This window comes from Ptychodera flava, chromosome 22 (assembly GCF_041260155.1).
Source record: "Ptychodera flava strain L36383 chromosome 22, AS_Pfla_20210202, whole genome shotgun sequence".
Lineage (NCBI taxonomy): Eukaryota > Metazoa > Hemichordata > Enteropneusta > Ptychoderidae > Ptychodera > Ptychodera flava.
Window position 1 is genome coordinate 15,549,237 of NC_091949.1, and position 16,496 is coordinate 15,565,732.

At 37.9% G+C, this 16,496-nt stretch overlaps 1 protein-coding gene across 15 annotated transcripts in view; it reads right to left on the minus strand.

Annotated features, from left to right (window-relative positions):
- LOC139122786 (histone acetyltransferase KAT6B-like) overlaps window positions 1-16,496 on the minus strand; it is a 43,861-nt gene that overhangs the window by 19,640 nt on the left and 7,725 nt on the right. For all 15 annotated transcript variants that reach the window (XM_070688508.1, XM_070688504.1, XM_070688500.1 and 12 more), the window contains exons 3-5: window positions 1,623-1,677; window positions 568-694; window positions 33-104 (exon numbers count right to left, since the gene is read on the minus strand). In XM_070688508.1, coding sequence (XP_070544609.1) covers window positions 33-104; window positions 568-694; window positions 1,623-1,677 — 254 coding nt within the window. The remainder of the gene's footprint in view (window positions 1-32; window positions 105-567; window positions 695-1,622; window positions 1,678-16,496) is intronic.

The window sequence follows — 16,496 nt, forward strand, 5'->3', positions numbered from 1 at the left end:
TCAATCCTTCAGTACAAGAACATACTACTCACATTTTGTGTGACTTGAACTTATCATTAAGATTGCCTGAACCATCACAGCCTGGATACGGACATGAGAAACTCCTGCAAAATTGGAACAGAATACGTCCACATGTTACACATTAAGGATTTGCCTGTTTATTTTATCATTTTCCACAAGGGCAGATAACATCAGTGAAAGTCCTTCTCAATTTGGGGGAAACCCTTCCCTGTTCAAATCCCAGATGACTCCATCAGGCATTCTGATGACAGTGGGACCCACTGAATGTAATGAGACTAATGGGTGTAAAAAGAGCTGACAACGAGTTAAATGATCCACTATTGAGTGGAGTGTCACTGACTATCAGAAGTATCCATAGAAGTGAAAAATAACCACTTGTAATCTGTTTGCAGAATGGTTGCAGATTAAACCTCTGTGTCACTGCTGCCATTAACAAGTGAGATATCTCTCCTTACAAGAACCAGCCGTGTGGGTTTTTTGATGGGATAAACCTACAGTCACTGGAGGCACTATTGAAATTCACTGCTTCGATGATCTGAAACTTACTTGCTGTCATCCTGTATTGCCTTGATTTTGAGTTTACTGTTTTTCCCCAGTTTGCTCTGGTACCTCTTCTTGACGTTGGCGGCGGCTGTGAGCACATGCCTTCTACCTGCTTTCTTTATTTTAGAACCTGGCGAAAAGAGACGGGCGGGTGTAGAAACATGCATGCCAGTATGTTCTCACAAACAACTGAGCAATTATGAGATTGCTAGGAACTGAGATTGACGCTGCACATACACTCTGCCCACCAAAGTACATCAGGCGAAGTATGTGTCATACAAACTAACTGGAGGGCATTCATATTACACAGCCTACAGCTAATAACTGCATTCATTGATTTGTCACTGGAAATCCGCTAACAGCAAAGATGAGCTTACACGGACAAGGAGCAGTCAAATCACGAGAAAAATTTAAATAAGTTGACTTGAGATGACAAGTCGTATCTTGAATTGACTTGTCAAGTGTCTAGCTCTCATTTTCAACTGAAAAAATTCTTTAGTTTTGAGTTCCAGATTAGAACTAGATCCTTAGAGTGTTGAATGACCTGATGTTTTACATGTTCATATGAGTCAATCAGAGCTGCTATAGCTTAGATATGTCTACCCTTCTTGACAAGTCATTTGAGATAAGGCTATTGCCAATCTGACAAAACAGGCCACATGTATGAGGTATCAAAGAATTAGCATTGAATTCTCTCAAGTACAGGTCAGTCACATTTACATGAGATCTGATCACTGTTGTACTCTTTCCAGTCTGACAGGCGATGGAATTCACGCACTGCAAATAAAATGCAACATCACACAGACAGCCACATCCAGACAGCATGCTCTTCTCATCAAAACTTCATAAACAGCTGCTCACATTTCACAGTGTCAATCTACACTACACTGAAAGGGCAAAGGGAATGAGCTTTGGGTGATTTGATAGCCTGGCTCTGTCCTTGCAGGTTAGGGAGAGAAAAAAAAGGCTCTTTCTTCAATTATTCCGACGGCCTTGTGAAAACAGGTCGGTGATTATTGCAAATTGCGTGTCAACTGTGATGATGGAGCGGTACTTACCCTTCGATGATTGCACATGGAAGTTACGGCCACTTGAACCATAGAATTGCAAATCCTGCAAATAAACAACCAGGCAGTCATGTTGTCAGCTGATGTGACACGAAACATTGCTTGTAAACTGGAAAATTGCATTTGCACTTACAAACCACATACATGGCATCACAGACACTCAGAAGTTCACAATCAATCAAACACGAGGATGCCCTCAATCCATGTATATTTACACGCGTTCAAACACACACAATACATGCACAACCACAAACCAAATAAATACAAATACCCATGTACTGTCTGAGTTACACATACATACATGTATCCCAATACAGACCCTAGCAATTCTTTCTGATAAATTACACATAGGAACTGGAGTATTTAAGTTCTACTGAGTAGGGGGATATAGGCTGCCAATATTTGAAGAAACCAATTCATTCATGTGCACGAGGGAGGATAAATCGGCACAAACATAACAAGATAGATGTTTTTTTATTGTCTGTAAATGATATCTAAAGAGGACAGACTGTGGTTTTATTTGAGGGTGGAAGTCGGCATATATCTACATCACAATGAATATCAATTTGTGCAATCAGTTAGCTGCCATCGCCCTGGGAGTTTCACCCCTGGTGCTGCATAGCCCGTATCGGGGCATGAATCATGCTTGGCAAATTAAATGCTCGCTTTAAAAAGCATGACCGCCTCTTGAAAGGCGAGGAGGCTAGTCCTCTGAACTGAGAAGGCGCAAATACGCCTCCTGTGATCATTATTACCTATGGGGACGTCGTGATTAGTGAGACCACAGTTGCCAATTAGCCAAGCATAAATAGTGTGCACTCGGCTTTGGTTGAGCACTTTCCATGCATGTACCCCCGATCTTTACATAATACTGACTATTAGCTTTCTACTGATTCCTAGACAGACACACAGCGGGAAAAGCAAATATAGTTTTTTTAATAGACTTCCATTGAAGCAATTGTAAACCACATCTTCTCAGAATCTGTTACTTAAATTGAATCAAGGAAAGCCAACCACGACTCAATTTCTTGGAATAACACAGAACTATTGGTATTCTTATGATGTCACAGTTCAATGTAATGTCACTGAGCTAACGAATTACCAAAATAGAATCGCTCTTTTAAAATTCAGTATTATCACATACATATGCTCAAATTACACGTGAGGACAAATAATCTGGTTACTTCATACTGTATTTTATATTTCACAATCTTGGGAATTTCCTATAATATGATATCAAGTCATTTACATCAAATTATACAAAATTAATTTGTTCAACTTGTGACAGTTTGCTGTTGTCTAAAATTTGCACTGAGGCTACACGCAGTCCGGACTGATACACTACGTTGACATCAGTTCATTAGGCAATTAGTGCCACCAGGAGCCACAACAAGTTGATTAAATAGCATGAACAAGGCAATAACCCTAGACAAGGTCAACCGATAACTACCCACAGCCATTGATAAAAAAAAGAGGTTGACTTCTCAATTAACTGATAAAACCCTGGGCCATCAAATTTAGTATACTGGCTACTAGAGTCCAATGATTAATGACTCTATGATGTTTCTCCCCTCTATTTCTAATGGCATACAAGGTGAGATATTTCTCATTAAGGCTTCTCAAAATACTCAAATAGCGTACATGGTGCAAGATGGCTTCCACTTACAAACCGCCCCCTCACACGCGATCAGTGTGAGCTGTCAGGACATTTAAATTACATTAGCCTTTCCATTACTTTGGCTGACGGCTATTTGCAGCCATAAATCCATTATCCCTTTGACATTATATTGCCATGCAGCCGTAACAGATATATGTGAGCAACAATTAGGAATCGAATGCATTTAAAAAGAAAACAATTTTTCAAAAAGAAATTTCATTCAATAGGGATAAATATTGGAGATGTTCATATAATGATTTTTCATTGATTACATATTTTAAATTGACAGTTTTGATGATAGTAATTTGTCCAGCTATTGCAGTTATTGATACCACTAAAGGTGCCGCCAAACCTTTCATCTTTTTGTTACGTTTTCTCAAAATCGCTGTTTTAATAAAAATATGGACAGGCAATGCCTGTATCAGCAATTTACTGAACCCATTTCAATTATTGTGTGCTGGAGGAAACTGTATTGGAGATAAAAGAACACCTCTCCTGGGATACGCTGCTATCTCCACTATATTTACATGTCCTGCTTGCATTAATCACGGAAGCAAAGCTAAGTCACCAACCACTTCCCAAGTACAGCACATGTATTAGCAGTAATGGGAGCACAAAATACCCAGCCATTTCTAGGTGATTAGAATACATGTGCTCTGGCCCGATACTTAAGTCATCCAAATTTTTCAGCCGGTACAGGTGAAAGCCAAGGTTGTTTTTTTTTTAATTAGGTGCTGCACTGCTGTTATCATCAGGCTAATTTCATTATCACGCTGATTTTATCAGCTGTGAAGTGTTGATGAACTTGCTTTGAAGAGAATTATATTTTAACCAATTGAACACATAAAATTGCAAGTCTGTTACTGTGGGCATATTTCGATCCAACAGTTTAATCAGAAATAAAGTTAAAAATTAAAAAAAAAGTGCCTTTGACTAAAAGGGTAAATTTCATCAAACACTGTGAAGGAGGAACTGGAGTTGACATGTGCAAAATCAATTAGCAAAAAAATTCTGTATTGTTGTTGATGACTTTTGAACTAACAGGCTTAATCATTTAATCAATAGCACAGCTAAAAGGTACAAGTCAAGCATGTCAAATGTACAATCTAATACAGCAGTAATTACTGCTAAAGCATAGCATTTAATACTTTTCATTATCATTTATGACAAAACATGCCAAATAAACCGTGTCTAACTCCAGTACTTTTGATACACTTGCCAATTTTTTTTCGTGTATTTATTCATTTGAAGTTCTGTATTCCATAAATGTTGCATCTCAGACTGTCGGAAATCTGACTGTGATGAACAAACACAGTGTGCACACGACATGGGTCTTGCTTTCTGCAGCAACAATCAGATGAATTAAATTTCTTATAATTTTCTCATGGGGCTTCCATATGTAATATGTTTTTTTAGGTGATCTTGATTTATTACAGAATGTATCTGAGCAATCATATATGTATGTAAAAGGTTAGTTCAATATTAGAGGGAAAACTTACGATACAATTCATTTCTAATTCTAGAAATTATTTCAGATTGTATCTGCTAGCAGTGAAAAGACCTAAGCAGCTGTATTTCAAGGTCTATATATTGTTATAGAGGGTAGAAAAGCCACTTCACTATGATTGTACTGAGGAGATATCAAACCAGCAATCCTATCAGTTTGTTGGTATGTTGCTGTCATGCATAATTCAGTGGGGCTGCTTTCATTTGGCATTTGCAATGCATGCAATTTGAAAACGACACCCGCCACGGTAATGTAATATCCAAAGAAATGACAGCGGGCTGACTTGAATGCCTTGTTGTTGAATGCCAACACACACACTCACATTATGATGATGATTTCAGAACTGTGCGGAGGAGGCAGCCACGAAACATCATCTTCAGATTCATAAATTATCATCACCGTCATCGATAGCCACAGAATGCCTTAACTATAGCAATATGGTAGGGCCATTCAAAAGAAATTAATTTTTGAACAATTCCCGGTCAGTGATCAGGTATGGAGAGAAAACAGCCGACTGCTAACATTTAAATATAATAAATCACTCTGTAAAAGAAGGAAAATTACTGGACTGCAGCAGCGAATTTCACTATGAAATTAGAAGCATTGCTAATATAATGTCTGGGGTGCCCAGGGGGTTGGCATTTTGCTTGACATTTATTGTGCTCATAAACTGTAAATGCTAACAGACACATGTATGTTTATGTAATGGTAATACAAGATACCATTATAAATGACAGAAGCATTTGTTTGATGATGTTTTAAAGGTCTTCTTACACATCTATTATTAGGAGGAATAGTTTGCGGCCTTCCAGGCAAACAAAGACATCAGGTGTGTGCTCACACTACATTGTCTGTGCATGCACATCACAGCGGAATACTTGAAAATGCATTATCCCTGGGTTTTACCGGAGTTGGTGAGATTAATTTTCGAGATGGCTGTCATGGCATGACAGCACAACATATGTAATAATTCATGGTGATATGTGTGTGCATTTCGTATCGCGTCAAACATCTGGCAGAGAGTTATTGGGGGTATTAAAAGGAAAAGGGGGAAGAGAGGGAGGGAGGGAGACCTACAGAGAGACACCGGCTCAGTCTATATGATCCTACAAATGTATATGAAAACATTTTTTTTCTTCAAAAGATTACTTTGAAGATTTCATGTGACATTTTTGACCATAAAATCCTGAACTCAAAGGGAATTTAAACCAGGATTTATAGAATAACACACTGCATGCTTTCAGGAACATATTGACTGTTACTCCCCAGTAAATGACAGCAATGAAAAAAAATCCACAACATGCAGTTGCATTTGAGAAAGTTTCTCTTGTAGATGTGGAACTGTGATAAGATAGATAAAATGGATGCAGTTTCAGTTGCCATGGTTACATTGCACTTGAGCAAACACTGTTGGTATGCTGAACCTTACTGCCTGGTTGGGAACAGCCAAGGAGTTTCTTATCTGACTAACTGAACAATTTATCTATCTCTCTCACTTGATCATAGAGACATGTTACATTTTATTCAGTGTGCACTGATATCAGGGGTCCTCACCTTTGGATGGAAAGATGCCAAGCTACCTTTGATCTTGTATTTATCATGCAGAAGAACATATTCTGTTTAGACGATATTACATGTAATCTTTCCCAATCTATTGGGCACTTCTACTCCTTAAAACTTATCACATCCTCCAGTTTAAGCCAATAAAAAAAGCTCTTGAAAGTTTGTTTCGCTATCTGCGTATCTCAAGAAACTGCAAATTTCTATGAGAGGTCGAATATATCATTCTGTATAATTCGTGCATTTGGCACCGTTTCACAAATTGACTTCAGAATGCATCATCATTCTATGGGTGTTGCTGCCGCAGCGCCCTGGGCGATGCTCCAGAAGCCGTCACTTTGCCGATCCAGACTTGTGATACTCCAATCATCCCGAACTGATCCGCGGCACACGGTCTGTTTCCATGGAATCCTCAAGCATGCGGATGACAGTTTATTCAGTCAAGCGGCACAGCATCACCTATGCATACGCTGATTAGCTTTGCAGTTTACACCTATTGGAACTTGGAGTTATGCAAATGTACCACACTTTCACAACTGTGTTGCCCTTATTACGATGCCTCAAATGATTACAAATGATGGTAATATCATGCAAACATGATGAAGTTGTAATCTCATAAATGTAATACTTTGTCTTACCTTATAATTCATCATACAGTAAAACACAGTTTTAGCTAGCATTGTTTTTTGCACAGTTCACTGAACTCTGTCAATCAGCTAATTTGAGATGATCCCAATTTAAGCTTTTCCCTAAATTATTAACAATGGTTATGATCATCTACAATAAACTCAAAAACCTGATGACTGCAATGAAAATCTGAACACCTTGGAAAAGTATGATGCTTATTCAAAGTATTTCGCAGTATGACAGCACAGGTTCATGGATTACTCTCTCATTAACAAGTAATGTAACTTTTTTTATCTAATTCATTAATCCTTTCTCCCAAGTTGTATTTATTTCAGATCTATGGTTTGTCTATGGAGCCTGGTAGAAAGAGGATTAACTTTCATGATGGGATGTTTAGGAGGGCCCTCTCTTGCATACCATGTGTGCTTGCTTTTGCAATCTGATTTTTTCCTCATGGTAATAAAATATTCCCATTTTGAATGAGTGGTGAAACTTACTTTAACTACCGTAATATCTAATGATCTTTGGACAAATACCAAATATCTCCTAAAACTCAGCGGAGGATTCTTTCGAGAGTCAACTATGAGAACAAGATGATATGCAAGAATGCTTGGCTCTTGAATGAAGGGCAAAATATGTCGAGCTCTGGTTATTTATATTACATACACATCCCTGAGTGAAATGAGACTTTACAAAGAATGTATCACTTCTGGTTCCGCTTAGTTAACAACACAACATGAGTCTCATGAAGTGTCAATCAAATATTTTACAGTGTTTGTGGATGTCAAACTGAGTCACAGTGTACTCAAGCAGAGGTAACAAACAGATGCCACTTTTCTTTCTTTCCTTTTCAATTCCAACATTTTCTTTTTTTTCTTGTGAGGTGATGTAGGGAAAAGTGACTGACAAGCTAGATTGCCTGACTGTTTATTGATTGCGCCAACAATATAATTACTCTTAGGGCAATGGCAATATTGAAATCATGGCCGCATTGTAGTATATTTCATTACATCAATGTAGGTATCAGCTAGAGAGTACAGATATCACAGATTCAATTAGCTGACAAGCCTGATGTCCTCAACTCATCCATTATCCTTATCACAGCAGCCTTTGCTGTATCACCAATTGGGACTTTATTTGTGCAGGACATTAAGTTTCAGAATTGCCAATATCCATGACAGTTGATTACACATTTTGACAACATCCCTGCTTCCACTTTTGAAATAAATGAATTTTACAACAGGCATTTCCAGAGTACAAAGAAACTGAGAGGCAGTGGAAATTGCTGTGGACCTCAATAGGCTATATTTTCCTGTAATAATAATAATACCAACATTAGTGTAGAATACAGAGTGTCTTATTGCAAATCAGAAATTAGAAAGAGAAGTAGAAACCAGCAAGTGAAAATAAAATTAATGATCACCAATTTTTCCTGATGCTCTCTTCTCATCAATGATAAACCAATGAGTGAAAATAGCTTATCATAAGAAAATATTTTGATTTCTGAACAGGATTTTAGTGTAAATACTACAACAATAGTAAGGCCATGGGCTAATGAAACAATATTGTTTCATTTTATTGAGTCATTCTGCACTTTTGAAAAAAAAAATATTGATACAGAAATCAGTAAATTAATGAAGTGTCTGCACCACAAAATTGACAAAACGACACATTTACTTTTGACATCAAACTCACAATAATAAACTTTAAAATCTACGCGATTTCATTGACGTTGTAATCCCTTTATAGAAAGCTATAAAATTTATAAATAAATACATCTATAAATGTGGGTAGTATCATGTTGCAGGGATATACATACAAAGTAGATCTGAATTAATGGAATGAAATCGTTGCTCAATTATTCATGTCTTCCCTTAGCCCCCAGCACATCACACTAGTTTTATTTGAGGTGTGGGCGGACATGTTAAGTATAAAATTCAAAGGACAGCAGTGAAACAAAAGCTTGATTGATAGCCGTATTGTTATTCATTGTTGTCCATCTTACATACACGGATGGTGGCAATATAATTTACAAAAAATTGCTGCCTACCCGGCATATTTCACGCAGATATTTCCAAGAAGCGAGAGAAAAAAAAATTATTTCCCCCTTTATTGGCCTCAGTAGTACATAATCACAGATAAGGAAACCGTGAGTTATTGGTGTATACAGTTAATGCAGACAATGACCCTATGACATCTAGGCAAACACAGGTAATATGTTCTTGCTAACTGCCTCCTTGGTAACATTATAACGTCATGATACTGATGCTCTATCATCCTCCCTAACTCCTCAAGAATTATTTACACATTTAATATGTCTTGCATTTCCCCTCGTGTTTCAAACCTCCCATGCCCCACTTGAGTCACGATATTGAAATGTACAATGTAATAGACATGGCACCTGAGTCATAACGCCAGAAATCATAATCCTACTTCCTTATATACTGTGTCAGCGACGGCAAAATTCATGGCAATAATCGAAATGCGTTGAATCAATTTCACAAAAAAATCGGCATGTCAGCTCCTGTTGTGCTTCTGCCCACTGGATTTCAAAAACGACAGGAGGCGAAAAAAAACAAGTGTTTATACCCTAGAGCTAGACTTCTCCTTTACTGAGTGTGCAATTGGTATGAAATAGCCGGCAAATTGGCCATACTGTTTCAGCTATTAGCCATTGATTTGTCCCACTGAGCATCCGCATAGGGAGACATGTTGACATGGAGTTTTATTACTAGCCATAATCTTGGGGATTATATTTCCTCCAATAAAAAGCCGCGTTTGTGTTACCGTGCATTTCACTGACGTGTGGATTTCTTCAAATAAATTGATCCCCTCCTGAATATAAAACCCTTCATTGCTCCACTTGTTTTTATGTTCCTTATCACTTCATTTCTTTAATTGTCTACTTTACACTTTTTGAAATTCACGTAGACTAATCTAATTATGAATTTGCATCCACTAATTGGATCTTAATTAAGCGTTTCAAGTTTTTCTTTTTTTTTAATTACATTTCATATCCCATTTAGATAATCCTTTAACCATGTTACTCTGACAAGAAAAAGAGCATTTACATTAAATGTGAGGTCAACCTTATAATGAATATTGTTTTTCATTCCAACTTCCAAGAAGGAAATTGTACGAGTAAAACAGCACTTAAAATTTATCATCCACTATAAAGTCGGAATAGAAAATCTGTTAAAATGGTAACAAGTCTTGCAGTTTATAGATTTTTTTATTTTTGGAGTCTCCTTTTTAACTTATCTGACGTGCGACCTTATGACACCATTAGCGATATTTTATGTCAATACAACCTTGGCAAGATGGATGTCGCTATTGCCATTGCCTTCTCAATCTCAATTACTCGGGGATCAGTTCTTGTAGAATGAAGTGAAAAGTGGGTATCATTACTGACAGTTCGCCTCAAATTAACATGCCCTTGTGTGTGCGCAGCCCGCGCAAATCTTGTTACCATGGCAACCTGCCCCGACCTCGCCTTCATTTACTTCATTTACTTTTGAGAATCGGCGCTAAACTGCCTTCACAGATGTGAAAATTGGCACAGAAAATTTTCAGACCTTTAGATTATTGCGGGGGAGCTAACCTGCCAACGCTGCGAGGCAGTGATAATGCCGACACACAAAGACCAAACCACCGTAATGAATACAGCAGCTTAATAAAATATCCTGACCAAATGATGCAGCAATGCGCCAAACCAATTTCATTGCAACGACATACACCGTCTGACTGTGATATCTCGACAGGTATGCGAGAGGCCGTCTTTATCAAGTTTGACGAGTTTACACAATTTATTGTTAAGTTGATCCTAGACTGCAGGAGAGGCAAAAGTATAGCTCCTTCAGTTCATGTCTGAGTTAATTGGTTTCGATGAATAATCAATGGTTTATCATTCCCTTGCATTATTTAGATTGGCTGTATTAATGTTAAAAATGCTACAACGAACGCAGGTCTTGATTTTATACTACAGGTTAAACAGAAGGGAAGGAAAACTGCGGACAGAAAAAATTTACACACTAATGAGCTGGTAAATAATTTAGGAACAAACTCTCAGGGAGTCGGGTTTTGAAAAGGTTAGATGATTATCCGGGATAAGTGGTGATTCTAAATGTTATATATACATATATGTGCTCCGATACAAATACACGCAATCATCAAATTCCCTCAAGGCAGTTCGATATGGCCAAATGGCAATGGTAGCGAGTCAATTATACAAACTGAAAAGCTGGCTCCCTTAAATGTCATTGAAATTTAAAACACAGCCTGCGAATATGGGCAAAGTCTTCCCGGGGCTTTCATGAGCGACGACGGCAACACTTGCATTGAGATCAGGATCTGTAGCAAATTGAAACCCGACGCCAACTAATGAAGAGGTTGCCTATTTCTTTCTAAATTGAACATGCACTCTTAACCAGATAAGTATCTCGGGGAAGTTTAAATATCCTCTCATTGCCCAAACGACACAAATGTAACACTCGCCACATCTTGGTGCGGTCACCATGGCAACCGCATCTTCCATGACCTGAAAGCACATCATGAAACATCAACGAGCTGTCAGTGGTTTCAGTTAAGATGACAGATTAGAAACCTAGTGTGATTACTTCAGCCGGTCAACAGAAATCTTCAGGGGTGAATTAAATGCGAGTCCCTTCAAATTCTGCACTACCCGCTATAAATAGTCTTCTCATCTGCCTGGAAAGAGGATTAATATTTCTTTCTTTGGTGCGACTGCAAAACACTTAGGAGAGGTGATATGGAAAAAGCGTGCATGATCACAACGGATTTGAGATAGTCATGCATTTGATAACAGACTGAATTATCAAAACGATAGGGTTCCCTTACATCAAGGTCTTGCCTCTATTTATTGCCAGACCTTGTGTATGCATGATACCTAATTTCGCTTTTATAGCCTATAATATATATTCAGCGAATATTGACTAACATGCATGTTGAATGTAAAACTTCTTTTTATTCCTTCTGAATAATATTTAGATGGTTTAGGATATTACAAATCTGAGTATTTTTTGCGGTGAGTGAGAATTGACTTTGTATGCTATATATTGAGTCCATAACCCATCAATGATACCAATATGGCCTGCTAAAAGACATGGACGGTAAGCTTATACAGTTCTGAAAAGGCAGCTTTCCTCTTTGCAAAGTCTTCAAAGCAGCTCATTGATAGAGGTAACAGCATTACCAGATAATTTAATCAGCGGGCGAGTTAAAGTAACTCGCGCTGTGTCCTGAATCACATAATATCAGTCTACGGTGAAGATTAGTAACAAGCGCATGAAAGTCGGTGTATATTGGCCAGAAAAGCAGTGCTAATCAGTATTTCAGCGTTCAATTGGGTAGAGACCCACATCTAAAAGACACTTTGTTTTCAGTTTCATGCTGAAGGCCATCTGACAGATCAAGGCCTACTACCCTGGAGAATCTGTGTGTTCATACTGCCATAATGGCCTGCCTGAGGCTATGCCCATATATACTGCCCTTTGCACCGGCTACACAGTGGCCACTTTCATGTGTTAATGAACCTGAAGAGCAAGGTTGTGGCCCATAGATCAAGTTACAAGTACTCAACTGCTCTGAGAAACTATCGTTCTCTTCCTGGCTTCACGGACAACTTCACCAGGCAATCAAACTGCTGATTGTCAGCACGACGTGATGACACCCATTTCCCTTGTAATTATTACATGAATGTCTGCCAGCAACAATCATCAAAATCCACCCCTTGTGAAAATGTCTGTTACATTTAATAACTTTCAAAATCTGCTGGAACTTGTCTTCACACCCTGTCTCTTCAGGGCAGCGCTGGCCATCGCCTGAAGACAGTAATTTCCATAGAAGGGTAGAAAATACATTATTAACACTACAAATGGCCCTGATTATCGATAGTTGGGATTATTTTCCTTTTAGCGATAATACATCTGACACGACATCACTTTCCGCTTTCCTGATTGAATCTCGCCAATTTTTGTCAGATGTAATTACATTTTCTCCTTATCAGATAGGATCGTATGATGACATTCAAGTGGACTTACAGAATGTCATTTCCCCACAGAAGAATAACATCCATTCTGATATTATTTCACTCTAATGCAAACGATGTGGATGGCTTCCCCCTAGTCAGACTGACGACGTACACAATCTGGGAAATCGATTTAGAGGACATATTTCCTGAGCAAACGCTAAAGCCCACAATACTTTCTGAGATTAACTGCTTTGAGCAAACAACTATTTGCTGAGTGACACATACATCTATATCATACTTGTCACAAATAAACTACAGTTTTTTAGAGATTGATACAAGCTCCATTATTGATGTCCTATGGATTCAATATGCCTGTTATGTATCCTATGACTGTATTATACTTATTTTGGTCTACCCTATCCTGCCAAGTTCATATTTCACCATCAGGTCAAATTGGCATGAGCTAGTGAAGCATAACATATCCCATATGGTGCATTGTAACAACAAACTGAACATTTGAAGGCCCCTGAAAACAGAGACACTGTAAACATTATTTTTTTATGGACTAAAGCTGCTATAACAGATCAAGTGAAGTGGGTTAAAAAAACATGGCTCAAAACCATTTTTTACTGACCTGGCAGAAGGAGAGTGATACTGCCTGGCAGGAAGCTTTAATTTTGGTTTTTTTCAAATATTTTGTTCTGTGAAATAGTCTCATTAAATAATTGTGAAATAATCTCATCTGATAATTTTGTTCCTAGAACAATGCTGTAACGTCTGACATTAAAGCTGTTAAACACTGCCTGTGTGCATGTGTGTATGTCTGATGTTATTGTTGACCACTGAATTTCAGTCTATACTAGAATTCATTTGTCAACAGTAACATTGCCTATTGTACACAAAGGTGGTGTTTTCAAGGCGAGTGCTTTATATTTCAACATGATAATAAGGGGCAAAGAAGATAAATGTACTTGTTGTAATGCCATCACTGATCTGTGATATTTTATTCAGATGATTTATTCATTGTTGTGACAGAGAAAGCCTGTATTTTTGTACCACCGCATGAGAAATGAAACCCTATGGTGTTGTCAGATCTGAAGTGCATGAAGCAAATTTTCTATTGACTTTCAAAATTTACAATTGCCTAAAGATGCCTGCCATCCCCCATGGACGATACAAGACAAAATCCACGGAAAATCACAGTTCTTTCCGAACATCATCGAGACACCCTTGGAGTCGCCGACAAGTGCTGCTGACAGTCTCCAAAGGAGGCTTGAAATTCTGCACACAGCACGGATCAGAAGACAGTAATTTACTCGGTTTGTTAGCAGACTCCAAGATGAAGTTGCGATCTGGATGTCACCTCTGGACGAGCTAATTGGTATTCTCTGTGTCTGTCTGCTTACTGAGGTTTATCAGCCATCAAGATAAAGACCCACGTCCATGTGTAACAATATGCGGGAGCCAGACTTGCATCATTTTTTTTCCCAGCCCTTGTTGTTAAAGAAGCTTATGAACATCTCTTTATTTGAAAAGGGACAATTGCTGTAACTTTTTGTAATATGTTCACTATTTTTGTTGCAGCAAACAATTCAATAACCGTACGTGTACATGTACGGTGACATAATACCCTGATGAAAAGTATGAACTGGTTTCCTGTGCTTTAGGTGAATACAAGAATAAAACGATACTGTTAGACACTAATACCACTTCATCCCTGGTGACATGTATTTTCCTCTTTACAAAAATTATACCTTTTCAGACTGCAGACATGTGGTGACATGCTGCGTTATTCTGCATTGAGATTATTTGATTTGAAAAGACCACTTCCATAGAGAACAAATCTGTAAAAAAAATTCACTAAATACTCTGAATGGCGAATGTCGCACAATATCAACTTACTGACATGCAAACTACCAAGTACAATAGTGATTGGCAGCTAATCTGGGAATGTAATAACCAGAGAACAGATTTGGTATTAGACTGATAGCTCTTTGCCGGCTATCAAAATCATTTATTGATACAATATTGTGTGTACTGTACACAGAGCCATCAATCAGTTACACTGGCGCACAAGTCACTTGTAATAAATACCAATGCAACGCTTGGCCATAAAAAGCCATCATCCATTTCATACAAATATGCAATTATATTTCACTGCTCATCCCTAATAATTGCTAACTGTAACTGTTAAAACCTACTCTCCCAAAATCTTGGAAATGGAAAAATCAGCATTGCTCAAGTATTTATAGTGCATTCTTTCCACGTTGACTTTTTATAATTATAAAATACATCAGCACAGATTTGATTTCTTTCACTTATAGATTTGCAGCCTAAGTATCAACAAAGACAACTGCAATTTTTTTCTTTCATTGTTAAATTATATCTTTCACAACTACAAGTGGACCCATTCCAATGTAACAGAGACCTAGATGTATTTTGTAAATTTTCCTATCAATGTCACAGGTTTTGATATTTCATCACACACAGCAGTTGCCAGCAAATCAAACACCATCACAATTGACTTGAATGGTTGGTGTGCACAAGCTGTTTTCAGGCCTGTTACATCAATTTTTCATTGACATGAAGCTGACACAAAATTTATAACTCTTGTGTGGACAACACAAAACACATCAAATTCCTCCGCCTAAAGCTGACACCATATTAACAATGTGACAAAGGTAAAGATTGGCCAATGAACAAATAACGCCATTGTGTCTGTCTTTACAAACCGCTACCACTGATTGTGGATGATTTTTTTAACACTTCATACATGTGCTTGCTTGTACACAAGTGGCTGCAATGCTTGATATATGCTTGTTTGTATTTACACTTGGTATAGCCAAACAGTGATACTTTCTGCCTGCTGTAATTCAATACGTATAACATGCACATATGTATATGGAGACATGATGAAAAATGGTTCTAGTAGTGGGTCACCACTAAGAACTTAATTCTTTGGATAAATACACAAGTGATGTTACTAAATTTGTACATTCGAAAGCCAATCTACAGTACAATTCAAGGCTTGCCCGCTGTACCTTACAACAAACGAATGCTTGACTGTGAATAGTTTGAATACTGCTCACAAGGTATAGTGTAAGAACAGCCGTACTATCGTGTAATTTACTAATGTCCATCTCACATACTTTGATGTTAATACACCTGAAAAATTTTCGTCACAATGACAAACTAACTATACAAAGATGGCCCACACCCCTAATAGGATTACCTTTAATATACATGTACTGCTCAGTAAGCGGCAATCAATTGAAATGGTCACCTCACCATATGGGTCAAATACTCTCTTCTCATTGCAGTTGGGAGACTGACATTTTCAACAATGGTTTTTCTGAATGGTGTGTTATCAGATCAAGCATTCACAGTGGGATATCGGCTCTGTGCTACACTTCTGACCAAAGACACCCCCAATCATTGGATTCTGTACACAGTGAATATATTAGAACGTAAATTACTTCAATGGGGGAAATCCTTGTGGAGCATTTTCTGTACATGCCACACAAA